The 20,456-nt window shown below is 35.7% G+C and overlaps 1 protein-coding gene and 1 long non-coding RNA gene across 2 annotated transcripts in view; both read left to right on the top strand.

The window, feature by feature from the left end:
• NALF1 (NALCN channel auxiliary factor 1) overlaps window positions 1-8,748 on the top strand; it is a 457,870-nt gene extending 449,122 nt beyond the window's left edge. Inside the window, exon 3 of the mRNA XM_064646133.1 lies at window positions 1,213-8,748. Within this exon, the coding sequence (XP_064502203.1) occupies window positions 1,213-1,508 (296 nt within the window). The 3' untranslated portion in view covers window positions 1,509-8,748. The remainder of the gene's footprint in view (window positions 1-1,212) is intronic.
• A 5,372-nt stretch (window positions 8,749-14,120) lies between these two features.
• LOC135409946 (uncharacterized) lies at window positions 14,121-17,563 on the top strand. The gene is made up of 2 exons (XR_010428451.1): window positions 14,121-17,064; window positions 17,399-17,563. It is a non-coding gene; the product is annotated as an uncharacterized LOC135409946 (long non-coding RNA).
• The last annotated feature ends 2,893 nt before the right edge of the window (window positions 17,564-20,456 follow it).

Raw genomic sequence — 20,456 nt, 5'->3', positions numbered from 1 at the left:
ATGGAAGTAGGAACCAAAGAATTGCATTTTATCGTATTTTAAGCTGTGCTGTTTTTCTTTACAGATTATTTACAGAATGTAAGCAGTCTGGTGCTTGGACCTAAGAATGTTATAACTAAATTGCTTTTTGAAAATAATATTGTTGCTGTAATGCTTCAGAGAAAATGAATTCTTGTTCGAAATAAAGCTGCTTTCAAAATTTTTATCCTAATATTTCAGAACAGATAGATCTTTTTCCTAGTAAAACCTAGTTCTACAACAGAGTATATTATTTACTGAACAATTTAGTCCAAGATAAGTTTAAATGCAGAAAAGTTGTTTGTCCATTATGTTAGACACTCTTGCATTTGAACATTAGTTAAGTATCCTAATTAGGTTATTTTTATTTGTAAGAAAAAAAGATATGTGAGAAGCAAACAGAACACTCTGGTTGATCTCCTATATAGTAATGCAGACAGCATTGACAATTTGCAATAAGACAGAATTCCTCTTAGTGTTCAAAAAGTCATAATCAGATCAGGCTGAGTAACTCAGTAGAGTTCCATAGGCAAAAATGGCCCAGATGTATAGTCAGAAATACCAGGAAATCCAACTATTGTATGGCAAGAAAAGACTGTTCTCAGCTCTGGGGTGTGTTGAAGACAACATCCAGGGTAAAAAAGTAGACCCAAAACAGCTCTGTTTGGAAGCTGTTCCTGTGATACAGTTTGATTTACATTGGTTAAACAATCAATATTATCAATATCATCAGTACTTCAATTTGTTATTTAATGCCTGTCTTTTCACGAATCATAATATTACTGGTATGTGCTTAAATACTGAAAGAAGAATTTCAAGGTCCTTTCAAATTTTGTAGAAACGTCCTGATTGGTTATTTCTTACTTCATCATTCATTGTTACTTCCCAAAAAGGAAGAATTCAAATACTCTTATCATTCAAATATCAAGAATTACTTTTTAGTACTGTTACTTTACAAACCATGCTCATCATCATACTCCTTCTGAATTTTCTTTTAATGCTGCTTCTTGTTAGATGATGCATGTTCCTTCAACATCTCTAGTTATACAAAATGACAGATCTTTTGAGGGTCTCAGTCTCACCCAAAGATGTGGATTCAATAGTTTAGACTAAACCATCAACTGTTCCTTCAAGCTACCACTTCAACCAATCTTTGTGCCTAGTGTTTATTTTTCTTTTATGTTTACCCTACAGGGCTCTATGAAAACTATCCAACCAATGCAGAACCAGAATGCTGTGATGTCAGATGGGGACTATTATCAGATCATCAATCCAAAGGGACTATAAAAACAAGTGGCTCAACAATGTGTCACAGGACATCGCTCACAGTTTCATCAGCATCAAGACTGTGTAACAGCAGACTTAAACTGTGTGTTCTTGTATTAATTCTCTTACATACAGTACTTACAGTCTCAGCAGCACAGAACTCAACAGGACTGGGCTTTGGAGGCATAACAACTTTGGAAGATAATTCAACCAATGAGGAATAAAAGAAAGGATTCATTTTACATGATAGAAACACAACAGGCCCAAATGACTACAGTCAAAAACAGCAAAGACTGAGTGCTTTACCCTCAGATCTCTTCTTGAATGACCTTTTGGATAAAATGAAAAGGATGGGCCACTACCCAAACAAGGACACATGAACACAGCTTTTTATTGACTAAAAGGCTGTTTGGTGACTTAAATTTCTCACACCATTTTATACACTGTGTTTTAATGTTTGGAGTTTCTTTTTTTGTTTGTTTTTTTGCACTTGTTAATACAGGATTTTATTTTTGGGACGGTTTATCAAAGCTAAATTAAGTCTTTTCTCTGTCAATATCTTTCTAGTCATTGTGTGTGTTCATCTGATAGTTCTGTCTTTTATGTCCTGTCAGTTTCTATTAGAGGAATGACTGCTATGATTCGGTGACATAGCAGAAAAAAAAAAAAAAAAAAGGAAAGAAAAAAAAGAAAAAAAGAAAAAAAAAAAAGAAAAAATCAACAAAAAAACCCACAAAAAAAGCCTCAACAAAAAAAACCACAAAAAGAACAAAACAAATTTAACCAAAAAATAGAAAATAAATAAAAAATAAAAAAGGCAACCACAAAAAAAACCCAAATAAACCTTACTGTCCTCTTACCCATGGGAACCATTCATCTCCTTTCCCTTTCCCATCTCCTGTCACAGACAACACACATTTGCTTCTGTCTGTGTAATCACAATGAATGGGTACACAATTCTAGTGTGCCTCTGCCACTGTTGCACAAAACAGTTGACTGAGCAAACCCAAAAGGAGCATGAAGGTGGTTCCTTTTAGCTGAACAAACAAGTGCTCTCCTTAAAAGGTGGGATCGGACAGTTAAAAAACGTAAAGAAATATATAACAAACTGTTGCTCCAATACCCGTTTGAAGAAGTCCAGTCCTTTCTCACTGGTCAGTTGAACAGGAGCAGCCTTTAATAGATATGCTACGTAAAACCAGTTATGCTCAGCAAGTTGAGTAGTTGGGAAACCTTCATATTGGAGGTGAAGGATTGACATTCATTGTGAATCATGTTTTGAGTTCTCCTGCTGTCACATAACCAGCAGCTTTCCATATGGAACGGGAGCTAAGAACTTCCAAAATCCAACTCTTTTTTGTCTCAACAAAACTACACTAGAAGTCTTTGAGCATCTGCAATACAAAGTATCTCTTTGGTTTTGATTCCATTGTTTTTCTAATATCTACATGTTATTGAAAGTTACTCTAGTTTATTAAGGATGCACAAGAATGTGTTAGCACAGATAAAGAAACTATTTTTTTTTAATATATAGGACAACCATTTTCATAAATGTGCAATAAAACCAGTAAAGATATACTAGGATACGAGTAGTCAAGAGAAAAGATTGTAATATGATTGCTGATTTTTCATTTTTTGGGGTGGTTTTTAATTTGTTTACCTTTATTTTTGTGGGAACATTTCACCTGCTGAGTGTATGAGAATTTGCTTTCTTAAAAGGCTTTTTAGAGTTTACAGTAGAATCAATGGAAGGAAAAGTTAATAAGGGCTGTTTTTAAAAACTTTACATTCCTTCCTATTCTCTAACTACACTTGGGAAGTGCACTTTAGAGATATTTGCTGTGTAGCTGGGAAATGAAGGAAACCTATAGAAAATGTTCTCTTAGGAAATAAAATATAGTTACCTACTTTCTAGCTATGAAATACCCCTTCATAAATATTAATGTTGTAAGAACATTTAATCACTGGTGCATAATGCATTTTTGTATACACTTTATGGTCTGCTAAATTCTGGAGAAAAACAAGAAGATAACCATGCTGCTTAAGCGGTTCAAGATGCACATGTTAAGCTGCGAAAGCTCAAATACTTTGCAAGAGCATTTGTTTTGATAGTCTTTTGCTACAACCCGGACTGAGGAGCCTAAAATGATCTGTGCAAATATGACAACAACAAAAAGCACCAGCTAATGCAAAACTCTTCAGCACTGGTTTGTTTCTATAATTCTTCCCTTCCCTTTCTTGCACATGCTATATTTTGTTCAATAAAACATGGTGCTTTTTATTTATTTTCTTTTCTTTTAGAGGCACATGTATTCATTGTAGTGAACTGATGAAAAACTGGGGAAAAATGTAGAAATGCAAAAGAAAAAGCCTTAACTAATGGTAGAATGTAGACTTTTGAAAGGACAGAGATGTTACTGAAAAGTGATGGAGCAATAACTGGGCAGTGCTCTGGTACTGTACTACAGCTGATGAGTCACACTACTGAGAAAGCTCTTACTAGGTGAGCTCTTGTTCAACTGACCTCTTAATTCTAGTAAGTGTACATGGTCAGTAAACAGTTTGTTATAACCTTTATCTACCTCTGCTGTGCAAAGGCCATCCAACATACATTTCTGTGATGTTCCTCATGGTTTTTTTTGTTCACACCATTACTCACTGTCATCTATTTTTACACTGTACCAATACAGTAGCAAGTCTGGTTCATCCCGATTGAATTGGCACATGAAGAAAAGTTATTATTTCTCTTTTGCCTGAGTTAATGTAGAGATCTATCTTTAAGATATTTTATTTCTTCTCTCATGCTCTTCTTCATCTTTCATCCCTTATTTTTCTATAAAATGGTTTTCAAGTGGTGTCAGTGAAAAATACGACTCCTCCACTGCTTGGTTACACTCTGTCATGTGTCATACAATATGAGAGAGACAGGAGGAAAAACAGTGACAATGATGTCACATGCATAAATTAGCCTAATTAAACTTGGGGAAAATGAAGTAGAAAACAACTACAGACTTTCAATTATTACTCAAGTACAACATGTAATAAATTTGTCCCACTCTTCCCACCTGGAGTTAGTGCCTGCAGTTCAATGGTCTGTGAATTTTCTGTCATCTTTTTGAGGTCTACTTCTTTAATTTCTGAAACAAAGAGTCATGTTGCAGGGGTAACTACTGCTGGGGTATCTGTTGCTATTTTCACCCTAGCAGTGTGGTAAGCAGCTTCTCTTGGTGGCACCTGGGGACATCAGGAGTAGACAAAGACTCTTCTATGAAGTTAAGCAACATGTAATCATGTATGATGCAAAATTCCATTCCATCCATTCTTCATTCGTAATAGTTTTCCTGGCACAAACTTAAGCATGCTTGATATTGTGCACATATTACTTTTTTCCAGAATAAATTTGCATCTTGCCACTGCTATAACTGCCATCTTGTTCCATTTCTCCTTGTACTGTATGCCTAATACATACATGATAAAGAGCTGGCTTAACAAAGAAGTAATACTAAAATATTTCTGCAAATGACTGATGAGAAGAAAAAGAAAAAATAATATTTATTTTATGATCATATGGAAGAAAGATATTTCCCATGTCTTTTATCATCTTTTTTTCTGCAATAGGGAAAATCCAGATTTTGTACAATATGTTAATACTGCTAAGCCAAATGTCATATAACATAACCAGAGCTATATGTTATTCTTTATTGCATTTGCATTCGGTAATACAGTATATTAATGCTTTTCTTTCATTAAAGAGACAGTATCTTTTTTCTTTTTTTTTTTAATTTATTTTAATATAGCAGGTGAAGGCTGTCCTTCTGCACACCATAATTCAAAGACAAAAACCAACAAAATTCTAGAATGAAGTTTTAGCTCTATAAATGATGAAACCAAGTCATCAGCTGCCAAAGAATTTGTGGAACAATAGTTACAAACCAAACAAAGAAATTTCTTCTTGAGAGTTTAATGCTATTCTACATGATTAAAGAAGAAAGAATGAGAGCTGTATTTCAAACAGCAGAGATGGCAGGTTTCATTCGGTACATACTGTGGCTCTCAGTTTATGTAGTTATATTCTTCTATTAAAAAGTGAGGGACAAGGACATTGTCTTTTGCTCTCTCTGTATTTGTTATGATAATGAATGCCCTTTTGGTAAGCATTGCCTCTCTGCACAGAAGATACATGCTTATGTGAGAGCTGAAGACAGCTTATGTACATGCACACAAATTTACACGGTGAAATCTGTATTAGATGACTATCCAAAGCACAAGCAAAACTCATTTGCAGAATAGAGCTAGCTTTAAGGAAAGTGAAAAAAAATTTGTGTTAGGAAATTTCAAGATACATGTAAAGAATCAACTAAATAAGGAATCTGTGAAGGTGCCTGATCCTTACTGCAGCTTTCACTGTATATCCTGTCAGTGATAAGACCAGCGCAGATAGGCTTCAAGCTGGGCTCAGAGTCCTGGTGACTTCAGTGGGCCTTGATACAGGCAAAGGCACTCTCCTACAAAAAATTCATGGTAGCACATAGGTCTCCATTTTTTGTCCCATAATCTTTACTCAGGAATTGCTCATGGACATAGTGCATAAACAGAGGATCACTGGGTTCAGTGATCTGAGTCTTAATAAGAGACTGGCAAAAGCATATTACTGCTTAATGGTTCTGGTTTTTTTATTATTGCCTACTCATATTAATTTGGCGGAGTGGTTTCAAAATTGAACTAGGAGCACAGAGGACTAACTACCAGAAACTTTGTCATTGTGGAGATGAAATTAAATAGCCTTTCTGGGGTAAAAAGAGGGTTTGTCATCTGTTAGCAGCTGTCAGGAAACAGTAATATTTTAGAAAAGCTTGGGAAAATACTATGTCCAGTTCTGAATATGATAGTTCTCAGTAAAGCTAGATTTTTGGATGGGAGTTAGGACCGGAGCACATATCATCTCAACTGAGGGATTTAATTTGTCGGTATCTTCTACAGCAACTCTGAGCAAGTACGTTTACTGAAGACCTTTAGGTGTCCAGTATTTTCCAACATTTTTTCACACATTAACAAGCTTGATCTTTCCCTGAAGGGAGAAGAAAGAAGAAAGATTTACTGTGAGTGATTTTTGGGGAAAAATGTTTTGGCCAACTTGGAAAACCCATCTGAGAAACCAGCTATAATTCTTCAAAATACAACAGGGATGAAAAAAAAAAAGGCATGTGTAGGTTTATATCTATATAGAAATAGTACTATTTTAAAAGAGAGAGACATAAATGCATATTCTCTACAATTCTTAAAATACAGTGTACTGTAGGGAAAAAATGCCAAAGGAGAAAATAAATAGGGCAAAATTACTGTATTTGTATTACTTACTATGGAGTGTAAATTTCCAAGCAGAATTTCAGCAGTAGAAATAGATATTATAAAAAAGTAAACAATTTGGGAGAAAGGGGCATATTTTGTTATTCTTTCCACCATACTGTCTCCTATGATTTTAATTATTAGTCTTCTGAACTTTTACTTGAAATCGTTGATTTATGCAGGAAGATCCCAACACAGACCTCATCCCAACAGTTCCAGCGGGTGTCAGTGGTACAGGAGGTCTCCGTCATGGGTCCTAGGGGAGAGCCTATTTTCAAAGTGCTGACTCTGCTTCAGCACTTCAGTCCAATCTCTAGGCTTCTCATTCTCCTAACACCGTGTCTGTCTCTTGGACACACATGAAGTGACTCAGTTTCTTCTTCAGAGGGGCATGTGTTTGCCCTGTTTACACCTTCAGTCTCAGTCAGGCTCCATTACAAAGATCAGAGGAAACACGAGTGTGCTTTAGATGCGACATGTGCAGTGGACACCCCAAACAGCTGAAACAGAATTAACATGTTTTGGAACCAACCCTCTCAGGAAGAGTGAAGATTTTGCCAGCTGTGTATGCGTCTAAACCCTTTTGCTATTCTCACACTGAGAACTATCTCAGCAGAAGGGGTAAGAGGTTTATCAATGAGTCTTCGTGAAATCTCTTTACAGACCTTCTGACACTACCGCTCCCAGCTGCCCTCCTCTGTGATTTTGCCAGGATTTATTATTCAGGGTAGGATAAGCAGAAAAGAAGATGTGATGTTCTACTCCAGTAGAAACTGAAGGACATCTGAGTGAAGACTAGATTGCCAGCTAGGACATCGTTAACACAAACATACAAATCTTTCCATCAAGTCTTTGGCAGTGAGGGAAATTGAAGAAAGAAGAAGAGTACTTTCCATTAAAGGGATAAACAGGCAGCAGAGGGATATATCTTCACAGACTACTAAAGAATGTGTCTTTAGTTAGGACAACACTGAGCATTGCAGCACCAAACTTTTATGTATCTTATAAGTGGTGAATACACAGCTCTGAATTAAGCTGGATGAAGCATGATCATGATAGGAAACAGTGATACAAACCAAGAATCTACTGAGGAATGTACCACCTAAGCCAATGTTATACACTGAGTGGGATAGTCTTATTTTAGTCCTTCTATCTTGGGGTCATTCTCTAAGCATCCAGTAAGTTCCTATGTCTACCTAGGATTCATGTTTCTAAAGGCTTTTTATTAGACTGAGGCTCCTCCACCAGCTTTTTTGCATAAATTGCAGGTGTAGGATGAAGTGGCAACATGATACCAGCTAAAATGCAGTGAAAGAGTTTCCTTTAAATGCACAGCAGTCCTCTCTATTAACCGTCTACTCTTATCGAATGTGAAGGAAAAACTATTTTTATTAGTTTCTTTTATGGTGTTGCTCCAGTAGACAGAAATAAATGAACTAATAATTGGTCTAGTAAAAATATACAAGGTCTGGTTACTACACACATACAAGAGACAGACGCTCTTTTCCTCCTCCGAGGAATGTCAATAAATTATATATCAAGCAGTCAATAACCTGGTAGCATTACCTAATTTTGACAGCCTTTATTGTAATTTCCAAAGGGAATACAAGATTTCAATCAAGTGTGCTCAGTTCTAGTTATTTCATCTGATGATGAAGAGCACCTGGCACTTTACAAGACCAAGTTTCTGTGTAGTAGTGGTACTTGACAATCATCAGCTACTAATTGGTTTTCTAGGAAAACTCTGAAAAGAAAGCAGAGCAGCTACATCAGTTGAAAGATATCAGGCCTGTGACCAATGAGAAAAATAGTCACTATTTTTTGTTGGTTTTGGAGAAGATCAGTAAAAACAAAGGCAGAATAAAAAAAATTGTCTGCCTTTCTCCCATTCCTTCCCTCCGTCCACCTTTCCCTTTCTGTAACAGAATCACCAGTCTGAAATAGAACATATTTTTGGCTTAGTAGCTCTCTGGTAATTAAATACATTTGACGAAATGTAGAGTTTTCCTATTTCCTATTTCCTACACTTGCAGGATAAAAAACCAAAACAAACCAAATAATTTTTAAAAACCCCAAAACAACTAATAAAGCAAAAGTATTTATTTTTTCATCCACAGAGAGATGTTCTCACATTGTCTCCTATTCATCATTAGTCCACAGGTCCACTGAACTCAATGGGATTCATGCTTTTCATTTAGATGGAACTAGGATTAATGCTATGGATCAAAACCTGCCAGTTTCAGAGCAAGTCCTTTCACTGACTTCAGGGAGGATTTGGAAAGCCCAAGATCCCTATGAGCAAAGATAAACTCACATTGATAAGATAAATAAACATGTGATCAGCTGAAAGACTGAAATGTTCCTAAGGTTTGTCCAAGGGTTTGGTCAAATAATTAGCTGCAGCTCTATGCAAAAGTCATGTTGAGCCAAAGCCTTGAGCTTTGATTTGATAGACCTTTCTTTTTCTGAACTCTAAGAAGTTTCATTCAGGGTTTGAATATGCAAAAACTTACACAGGATTATAAATACAAGAAAAAAGACTGAAAAAATTTACAATATTTTCACTCCTACAAGTGAAAATTATATTAAAAAAATTCTCATAACTCCATTTTTTATTATTAACCTTTAATGACAATTTATTTATGTAGTTCTTCAGAAGCTGCTTGGTTTCATTTGTTTTCTTTTGTTTTGTTCAAAACCAGATTTTGGGCCTTTTAAAGATTCAGATTGAACTATGCAGCTACAAATTACATGTTTATGTTAAGAGATTTGCAATTAAAATTATTCTACTCTTCTGTTATTCCCAAATTGTATGACAGAAAACTCATGTTAAAAGCATATTTATTTAACTGTGCTTAATCTCGTTTCCTTTTCCCTTGTTATTTGTTTTTTGGTTTTTTTTTCTTTCTTCAGAGTTAAGGACTGGATTTTATTTGAAATGAGCTAAACTGGCATCCGTGTTTTTTAACTATATGGAATGTCCTATGATTCTTAGCATTGAAAAGAGGGCTATATGGTCCTGTCAGAAAAAAAAAAAAAAAGCTGTAAATTGTAATAATATATTAAATATTGTATTATTATAGCTACTTTAGTTAAGCAACTAAAACTATCTTTAATTTTTTACAGAGAACTTTGATGAAATAATTTATTACAATGACTCACAGAAAAACTTGTTTTCAAAATGACAGGAGAAACTGTTGAAGATTGTGAAAAAAATACTAAAAATAATGCTATATTAAGAATAAATTTAAAGATGCAAACAGTGAGTCTGACTTTTTGGGTCAGGGATTTGTGAATGAAATTAAATCCAAGGTGTTGGGGGGAATAATGATTTTAAATAATGCTTAAATTTAAAAAAAATTTCTTCTCAAAGGAAAAAGAAAATGGAAAAAAAATTCCAAACTCTTATGTTCTAGCCTGGACTGCAATTACCTATTTCATAAAATGTTCTTAACAAAAATATAAAAATTGAAGTAATTTCCTCATATTCAACTGTTTTTTCCAGACTGTGCTGCATAACACAGTATCAGTACTTTATAGATGTTCAACTCAGATCTCTTATGAAGGGAATACAATTAGGAGAAATGAAAAATAATACCCATGAAAGAAAAACATTTAATTTTTAGAACATGTGTATGTCAAAGTTCGATGGTGCAACATCTACAAAAATACATGTTCATTTATTAGCTATGGGATATTCAGCAGTTTACAGTGAGGATCTGAATGTATAAATGGTATTAGATACTTCTCTGTCTAGTCGCACAAGGATTGGTTTTTCTCAAAAGGGATATACAACAAAACAAAAGTTCAAAGAGGTGAGTCCAGAGACATTTACAAGTCAGGTTTCAAATGCTTTAGGAACTATTTTGGGTGACAGTAAATGATAGCAATGCATCTGTGGAAGTCAATCCTGACCCCTTTGATAACATGAATCAAAATACAGTGAAGATGGCATAACGTACTGCAGCAAACAACAGATGAAAATAAAAAGTATTTTGTAACAATCTAAGCTGTAAATATGGTGAGAAAATATACCAGAAGCCTCACAGTTTACTCACAGATGTGTAACCTGGGATTGCTCCTCACACCTTCACAAACACCTGCTTTTTTGACCTACCCAGCTTCTGACACAGGTAGGTACATGCAGTGGGTGAATAAACTGCTCTATTTAAACATACAGGTTTATTACAAACTCCTTTTTCATGTCATAATGTCTGTCTTGAATCCAGATTTTTCCTTGCCATGAATAACATCCAACACTGCGAATGAGACCAATTTCACTGACTTGGTAAATTAAAATCTGATGCCAGTTTTTCATTAGGTCGCTGGCTTCTTAGGAGGAGATGTGAGGAATCCACTTTGTTTCAAACCTATGGTCAAGGTCTCCCCCACTGCTTTGAGATCAAGGTTTCAATTTATGTATGCAACCCCATCAGGTATGAAGCAAATACCAGTTAAATGTGATTCCTATTCTAAGAAAATCATTTGGAGCACATGATAAAATATTTTTTCTGGCTGGACTTTTTCACATGGGGATGAGAAAAAGGAAACAGAGCACGTGTAAACCAAAGTAAAACTCACTAAGGTTTTGATATATATTTAAGGTTATTTCTAGAATCCTGTAGTTCTTTTTTTTTCCTTTATAACATATTTTCCATCTTTTTTTAGCTTAAGGTTGGATTATTCCACTTTTCTTAATAATACTTCACAGGATTATACTAGTCTATGTTCTAAACTGAAAGTAATGGACCATGTTCTTCAAAAGTAAATGCATTTACCAGACCAAGCAAGCAAAATTTTTTTCAAGCATGTGTTCATCAATTCTACCCATTTAGCTTACCCAGTCCTCGGCCATGCCCACTTTCTTACTATAGCCTCCTGTTTAATATTCTGTAGAATAGTTTGGGTTGGAAGAGACCTTCAAAGATCATCTAGTTCCAACCTCTCCTGACATGGGCAGAGACACCTTCCACTAGACCAAGTTGCTAAGAGTTCCATCCAGCCTTGAGTACTTCCAGGGATGGAGTATCCACAACTTCTTTGGGCAATCTGTTCCAGATTCTTACCACTCTTATTGTAAAAAAAAAAAATCTTTCTTGTTTCTAATCTATACCTACCTTCCTTCACTTTAAAACCATTTCCCTTTTGTGATGTTACTGCAGGCATGGTACACAGTCTCTCAGTCTTGCTGAGCCCTGTTTATATTTTGTAAGGCTACAACAAGGTCTCCAAGGAGTCATCTCTCATTTAGGTTGAACAGCCCTAATGCTCTCATCCTAACTTCGTAGGAGAGGTGTTCCAGCCCTCTGACCATTTTTGTAGTCCTCCTTTGGATACACTCCATCTAGTACTGGGAACCCCAGATGCATGTGGCGTCTCATGATAGTAGAGTAGGGCTTTGACCTGCTCATCATTCTTCTTTTGATGCAGCCCAGGAAAGAATTGGCTTTTTGGGCTGCAAGAGCAGATTGCTGGGTCATGTACAATTTTTCATTCACTGATGTCCCTAAGCATTTCTCTATATGACTGCTCTCAATTCATATATCCGCCAGTCTGTGTTGATATTGGGGAATGCCCCAACCCAGCTGTAGGATCTTGCACTTGGCCCTGTTTAACTATTCACAGGGGCCCACCACTCAAGGCCATCAGGCCCCTCTTGATTGAATCCCTTGCCTCAAGCGTATTTTACCCCTCAACTTGGTGTCAGACACAAACTTGCTGAGGTTGGACTCAATCCCTCTGTGTCTAAATAGATTAGGTCCCAGTACAGACCACAAAGGGACACCATTTGTTACTGTTTTCCACTCAGATGCTTGGTTACTGACTGCAAGACCTTGTACATGGACATCCAGCTAATTCCTTATCCATTTAACAGTCCATTCTTCAAACACACATCTCTCCAATGTAGCAGCAAGGATGTTGTGTGGGACCATTTCAAAGGCCTTACAAAGTCCAAGTAAATGATATTTGTAGCTCTCGCTTTGTCCACCGATGTAGTCACTCTACCACAAAAAGCCACAAAGCATGATTTGCCCTTAGTGAAGACATATTGGCTGTCTCAAATCACCTCTCTGTCTTCCATATGTTTTGACATAACTTCCAAGAGGATCTTTTCCATCATTTTACGAGGCACAGAGGTGAAGCTGACTGGTTAGTGGTTTCTAGGATCTTCTTTTACCCTTTTTAAAAATGGGTGTGACATTTCCCTTTTTCCAGATACTGGGACCTTGCCTGACTGCCATGACTTTTCAAATATCATGGAGAGTGGTAACTACATCAGTCAATTCCTTCAGAGGCCTGGGATGCATCAGGTTGGTCCCATGGACCTATGCATGTTCACGTTCCTCACGTGGTCTTGAATCTGATCTTCACTTGTGATGGGTGGGGCTTTGCTCCCCCAGTCCCTGCCTTGAGGTTCAGTAGTTTGACAGATTTGCACTCCTAGAAATCTTTTTCATTCCAGAACAGGAATACATCTCCTTGTCAAATGCATAAACTTCTTCACCTTAACATTTTTTTCATTTAACAGGGATTTAGTTAAGATTATCAGGTAAATTTTTTTTCACAAGGACAATTAAGCATTTTACTCTACTTATGCTACTCCTCAGGTACTTCAGAGAAGCCATGGCTTCCATGGAATATTTTAGAAAGCTACCAGGATAGAAGTTTGAATGAAAGAAAACTTAAATTCAGAATAGCATACAAGTTTCAGAAACAGCTAAAACTGAAGATGCAGCTGAAAATAGTACAGGGATAAGTAGTCTGAAACTAAGAGAACTACTATACATAGGCATAGAATCCTGTATAAAATTTAATAATACAGAGTAGGTAACAATAAAAAGATAAGTGGAAGCCTGTGTTTAGCATATTAGCAAATGAAAATCTAGAATGTAAAAACAAAATTTAAAATGACAACCAAATTTCCCAAACAAATCCCAAACAAATAAAAATTTAGTATTTTTTTGTAATTATAAAAATTATTTGTAATTTTGAGGGGGTTGTTTTTTCAGAGTTGTGTTCAAGGGGGTTTTCGTCACTTTAAAGGCCTCCTCTACTACTACTGAAACTAATTTTTCAGACTGCTCTGGAAAATTGCTTTGCTTTATAAGTTGACCAGTCCTCTTCTCCTTGATAACACACTGCTCTGAGATTAAGCTCCCAATTTAAAAAAAGAAAAAAAAATTAAAAAGGCACTTATTAACTTTAAAAATATAATTCACAAATGAGTCTACTAACCCTTTTTTCTGAGGCAATAAGAATTTCCCATTTGGTAGAAAATAAACAACCTGTAATTAAAGATTGAAGGATACAGCAAAGCTATTTTAGTGCTACAGTAAGAACTCAGTAAACTTACTTTAAATGATCCAAATTGTATGGTATAAAAAGTACACCTCTTTTGTCAATATTGACTTTATTATGCATACCATTATATTCACATAGGGAAAAATCAGTATCAGCTTCAAATCAAATCAATCTTTTTTTTCTATCAGTTACTGAATATATGGTAGGAATACAATGTATTACTACTTTGTCAAAGTGATATATAATTATATATTTACTTCATAGTGTCTTGGGGTTACGACAGCATTATAAAAATCCAGGTCTTCCACACAGAGCTGTAAAAATCAACCTTGCAACAAAACCAGAATGTGTATTAGGAGTTGAATCCAAAATCCAAGTGTTTTAAAATATCAAAGGATACATGGAAAGCGTGTCAAAGTCAGTTTAGACTAATGTGAATTAAAAAAACCTGGAGGTTTTAGGGGAATAGAAGGAAATTGGCACAATGGCTTGTTTGGTACTGAGTCATCCATAGAGCTCAAATCCTCTAGGTCCTAAATCTGGTCACAAACTTCTTCCCACCCCATTGGATGGAACACAATAGGATCAAAGTGACTCTGATTTGTCTGAAATAAGTAATTCTGAAACTTTTTGTCCTTATAATACCAGTATGTGGTTCTTGGCTTCATTATTATTGGGAATGTCTACTCGCAGGTGTAGGCCATTTTTGGTTATTCAAGGGGCTGGTTTCACAAGTAGGAGGAATCCTACTGCAGTCAGGAAGTGGTGCTTCATGGAGGCTCTCTAGATAGTATTAGTTTCATGGGGGTTTGGGATGTCTTTTTTCTGTATCACTATTATATGAGGTGTCATGGATGCTGATACCTTCCAGAAGCACAGAATTCTGGGAAAAAAATACCCATAGGAAAGCAATTAAGAATTTTTTACTTCATCTTCAGCTAGAGCACTAAGTTCAGCATATCACCAATCTATCCTGCCTTTGAACTGACACAATATTTTGTTAAAGCAAAGATGGATAGGAAACAAATGTTCTATATGGTATGCACAGTCTCTTTCCTAGTAAAGCTTAACATTTAGAAACTTGAAAATGAGCTTCTCTGCCAGGTCCTGCTTTATATGCAATTGAATCAAAGATCTAGAGCTGAACAACCTCTTCTCTTATCTTCCAGAAATCGAAGTTCTCACTTAGGGTTGGTGCTGTCTCATTTATAATTCAGATCTCATTTCACTTCTTAAGAGATGTCCCTGAAGTGCCAAATTTTAAAACAGAATAAATAAATTTCTACTCTAAGTAAAATGCATTAATCTATCCATTATAAACATAATAAATTAAATAAATAGATCTATAATGCAAATTGAGGCTTGCAGTTCGTAGCTGACATCTACTACAAGCTCTACAGCAAAACTACTGCTCTGAGTCAGATAAACAGGATCTATAACATATATGGGAAAATAAAGTTCTTCATTCAATATAAATATACTCAGAAAACTGTTTAAGCTACTCAGAGGAAACACAAATATTCCCTCTTCTCAATAGGCATAATAATTCCAAATTTTTGCAATAATTTAATCCCCAGGATTTGGATACCATATTCAACACTGAAGGGTAAATATATGCAAAAATATCAAATATAATTCCTCTTTTTATATGAGGATGCCCAAGTATTGAACTGAAATGAGGGAGAGGAGATTTAACCATCTCTCTGATATTGGAGGTAGCGGTGGTGAGTTAATTCTCTGTCTCATCTTCTTTCTTCTTGTCCTCCTTGTATTACTGCACACTCTCATAATTTTTTTGAATAAAGTTGTTTAAAGGCATGCAGCACATAGGTGAGGGTGGTTTAATTTTTTCCTGTGGCTGAGATGTGCATCCTTCATGCAAGTGCCCTCGTTTTCAGGCTAGTGGACACCGTCCTCCTGACGTTTTCTTTCTTTTGGAACTGTGTGTGACATGTCCGCAGTTCCAAATTAATGGGGACAGAAAAGAAGAGACTGGGAACAGGAATTAAATAGTCAAGAGGGCAGATAAATTTGCTTCCTTCATATCCTTTTTCTTCTCCAAGTCTCAGGATCTTTCTGTAACATATTTCACATTATCCATCACATCCAGGGACTTCATGACTCATTACCTCATTTTTCCAAGAGGTGAGCCTCCAGGGATGTGCCTGCTCATGACCCAGAGAAAAGGAAGGTAGAGTCAGATATTCCGTCTACCACGAAGCACAGGATTTCCAAATCTCAACATTTTACTTTGCATTCAAAACTTTTCTTTAAACCTGAATGGTTTTTATTTTTTTTAATCACTGGAGAAAAAAATTCTAGACAGTTCTATCTACTTTCAAATGGCTTAGTGATCTCAGAGTCATAAATTTAATTTTCTTTTAGTTAAAGTACCATTAGCTTGTTATTTCAAAAAGTTGGGTTATTTCAAAAAGACTTAATTATGCAATTTCCTTTACTTTTTCACTACAGTAAACCTGAATAGTGAATTATACCAAGTTCATCGAAAACTAGAAGGGAGATTTGTAATCCAGCATTTTAAAACTTTACCACATATGCTTTTTTCTTGCTCTGATTGTTATTTCCATAACAGAAATTCCTATAGAATCAAATTGTGAATGTAAGATGCACAATAAATGCAGGAAAAGAACTTTGCCAAGGCTTATTGTTGGTTTTGATTGTTTGTAAACAGTGTTACTGTTTATAAATTTCACTACATGCAAACTCCAACTGTTAAGAAAAATCTGTCCATGTATGTTGATGGAAGGTAGTCCAGGGAGCCTCTCATGAATAACATATTGACTGAATCTAAGTTCCTGTGTTCAATATATTGGTTTCTCTTTTCACATCTAAATATTCTTTAAAACAATAAAATGTGAGGAAAAGAATGAATGAAAATTTTGCATAGGTTTCTCTGCATAATTTCAGCTGTCTTTTCCTCAAGATATTACTTGCTTCAAGTGGCTTCAACACTATTTCTTAATAATCCTGGAGCTTCCAAAAACTAATTGATTTTCTTTACTAACCACCAGGTGGCAATCATAAACTTTCATAAACTTAGCCTGCTCCATCAGCTCTCCAGAAGCAGCTGCTGCAGACAGAAAATGTGCTACAAGCAGAAAGCAGAAAAAGGTATCTCTGTGGTGACTATTATACTATGTTGTTTGCCATGGCTGAAACCAGATGAAACCATTTCATGCTTCTAAATACATATTTCATCTCATTAGGTCCTGAGCAGCTAACCTTGAGAAAAATATGTTCTGCTGAAAGATGTACTTTGTCTCTCAAAGAGCCTGTAGATAGCTTATTATTCATGTGGTATTTTCAGCCTTATAGACAGTGACCATAGTCAACATTCCTGCAAAAAATCTATATGAATTTTTAAATTGCCTTTCCTACTCAAGTAAAATATCTAATTTAATAAAAATTCAGCCTAAGGTACTTGTTTTTCTCTCTTTTTTCTCAGGGCTTTGAGGAAGATATTGCAAATCTATGGCAAGCAGAGAAAGAGATTCCGTCTCTTCCCTCTTATGTCATTTGGATTTTAAAGAGCTGAGAGCCCCATAACAGAAGCTTGACTTTCAACTTCATCATCACACTGAAAAATAAAGATGGAAAGCTCTGATCTGTATGTTTGTTTCATTTTGAATGTTTCTATTGAGGTGTCACTAGACATCAGCACTTTTTTTTTTTCAAAAGTGTTTTAAGATCTTAAACCCCACTGACTTTTAGGAGAAGTTGCTTGGACCAAAAGAAAAACTTCTCTAATTTATATTTAATTTTTTTTTTCTTCCAGGTCTATTACATCTTAATCTTTACCTGTAGATCTTTCAGTCTTAGTCCCCATCCCTTTCCATTCATGTGAAACTGTCTTATACTTAGTTGTGTTACAGCTAACTGGAAAACAAGACAACAAAACAGAGATGTAAAGAATACATTTATTTTACATAATCTGATGGGAATCATGTATTCTGATTATGCTACACTTTTTTTTGTCTTAAAAAAGAAAATGGCATTGGTCAAAAAAAATATAAAAAATATTATGAAAATAACTAAAGACATAATAAGAATCTCCGCAAAACAAAAGTTAAATAATTAGAAATAATAAGAAAAGTCACATGGAAAAAAAAAGAGAGAGAGCAAAGAACTGTTGGAAGCCCTGATATCAGTTACAGCAAAAAAAATCCACCCTCCAATAGGCTTGAAGGACATCAGTTTCAGAGAACAGAAATAAGAGACTTTTGTACTCAGAGCCCTGTTTGCTGGTGAAAGTCACTTTCAGAAACAGCGGTGTTAACAGGATGTGAAAAACCAGTAATGAGATCATCTCAATCAACATGAGGTAACATAAAGATAAGACAGAACCTTATAGAATGACACTTTGAGTTAGATATTTACCATTTTTTATATTAAGTGTTCTTCGATATCCTTTTGAAGTTTTGTTAGGTACAAGGTAGGAAACTGGTAGTCCAGCTGTGTGATTTGGTGTAGAAATTCCTGTGACTATGAAGTCTGTTGTTTTCTCGGGCTTTTTACTGCCCCCCAACACACACAGTGTTTTGTGTCTTGTCCCTGGACAAAGCCAAATTTCCAAAGTCAAATACATTTACATTACAGGTTTAAATTCTCCTCTGTCATCCAAAGATAAGCTAAATTTCCCTTCTTACAGACAAATTCAGAAGTACAAAGGTTTAATATCACTACTTAAAAAAGCAAGATCAGGTAATTAATGATTTTAAAAAGAGAGAGAGAGAGAGCAACTGTCTTTATGCAGTCACCATAAAAAATACCAGGTTGCTTCAGATTCGTGAATTTGAGGTATTTTTCACTCTTGATAACTTGTGATTCTCTGTAGGAGCAGTTAGATGGCAGTGTTGTTACACTATACAGAACAACCACTCATTTCTGGTTTAGTCAGAAACCATCACTTCAATCCAACATTATAAAGTCAAAGCATAATTACCACTAATGCTCCCCCTCTCTTGAGCAATGCCATCAGGGTATATCTTGCAAATGAATGGAAACTGTTAATTACAATTATATTAGACACCCATATTGTACGTTTCAGCAGTGCTGGTATCATCTTTGGATCTTTGTTTATCATTACACAGGAGATATTAAAATAAAAGGATGAAGACCATAGTGACAACACTCCTTTATAGTATGAAAATTATGCATCCTTTTTCACTAACAGCTCAAACAAATAATTTGAAAGTGCTTGTAACTAGATTATTCTGTGCCTATATTTTACACATATGTCACCAAAAAAGAGACTGTTTAATTAATCTTCTTTTTTTTAGATTGTTTGCAATCTAATTAAGATGTTTGCTTACATTTACAAAGCAATAATATTTCATATTCATTTTGCCTTGAAACATATATCTTCATTTTCAACCCAGCCTCCAGGGAACTATTTCAAGTAGAGCTATAACACATGTACAGTACAAAATCCCGTCTCAGAAGAAGCTGGGGAATAGTGTGTATTTTCTTAGCTCTCCATCCTCTTGTCTTCACATCAATTTTCCAAGCTCTGTTTTCCTCTTCACAAAAACCCTAGTTTATTCTTAGCTTCCTGACCTTTCCAGAAAAGACATGTCATCTTTAGCTTAGCATTTTATTTAGTTGATCTTCCACAATCTGTCTGGTGCATCTCCCTGAAATTCTTCAGCTATGCTCAATCCTGACTGCTGTACTGACTCTGCAGGTGTGTTACTTTTTTCAAATTTCTGAGTCTTCCCAGGACTTGCTTGAAATTAAGAACAGGAATGTATCACTTCAAGCACCCACAAACACCTTAGCTTGTACCACTTTAACTATGCCAGTTTGACTAAATGACTGCAATGCCACCCTCTGCATTGTTGATGCAATTCTACCGCTGTAGATCTCCTGCTAATTGTAGATGTACATCTTTTTCCAGCTGCAGCAGGGCTGAGTAATTGATACTGCCTGCAGCAGATCCTTACTCAGGTCTTAGCAAACATCTCTACCAGTCTACCTCTCTACTCCATCTGAAAGTCAGCTTCTTCAATTCTAAAATGTTCCATTCAAAATGAGCCAAATCTGCAATGAATTGCTCATCAGTTTGAACCAAATAAACCATTAAGCATGCGACTTTTCCCTAATCAGACTGGGATCATAAACTTGAAAAGAGCTATCTCACAAAAGTGCAAAATGCAGGTGTCAGGACTCAGCTTTTCCTCACTGTAACCAACAGAAGGTTGTTCAAAAAGCAGTTTACTGTCCTGAATCATACTGCTAAATAGTTGACTGCTCCAACTTCTGCATTGCAGAAGGCCATCTGAGCACCATATAGATATTTCTCCTTGAAAGGCAATGCCTGGGTGTCTTTCTTTTAAGAAGGATAAAGATTTCTTTTTTTTTTCCTAGTACAACTTTCCGATCTTCCTCAAATCTAAGCTGGACTGCTGCCAGGATTTCTGCCATCTGGCCAGTAGTCTGGAAGCTCCAGGAGCTGCAAGGCCAGCTGAAGTACTCAGGGCTGATGGTGACTGGGTGCACAGCTG

This window comes from Pseudopipra pipra, chromosome 2, assembly GCF_036250125.1.
Source record: "Pseudopipra pipra isolate bDixPip1 chromosome 2, bDixPip1.hap1, whole genome shotgun sequence".
NCBI lineage: Eukaryota > Metazoa > Chordata > Aves > Passeriformes > Pipridae > Pseudopipra > Pseudopipra pipra.
This window is presented reverse-complemented; position numbering and strand designations above follow the sequence as displayed.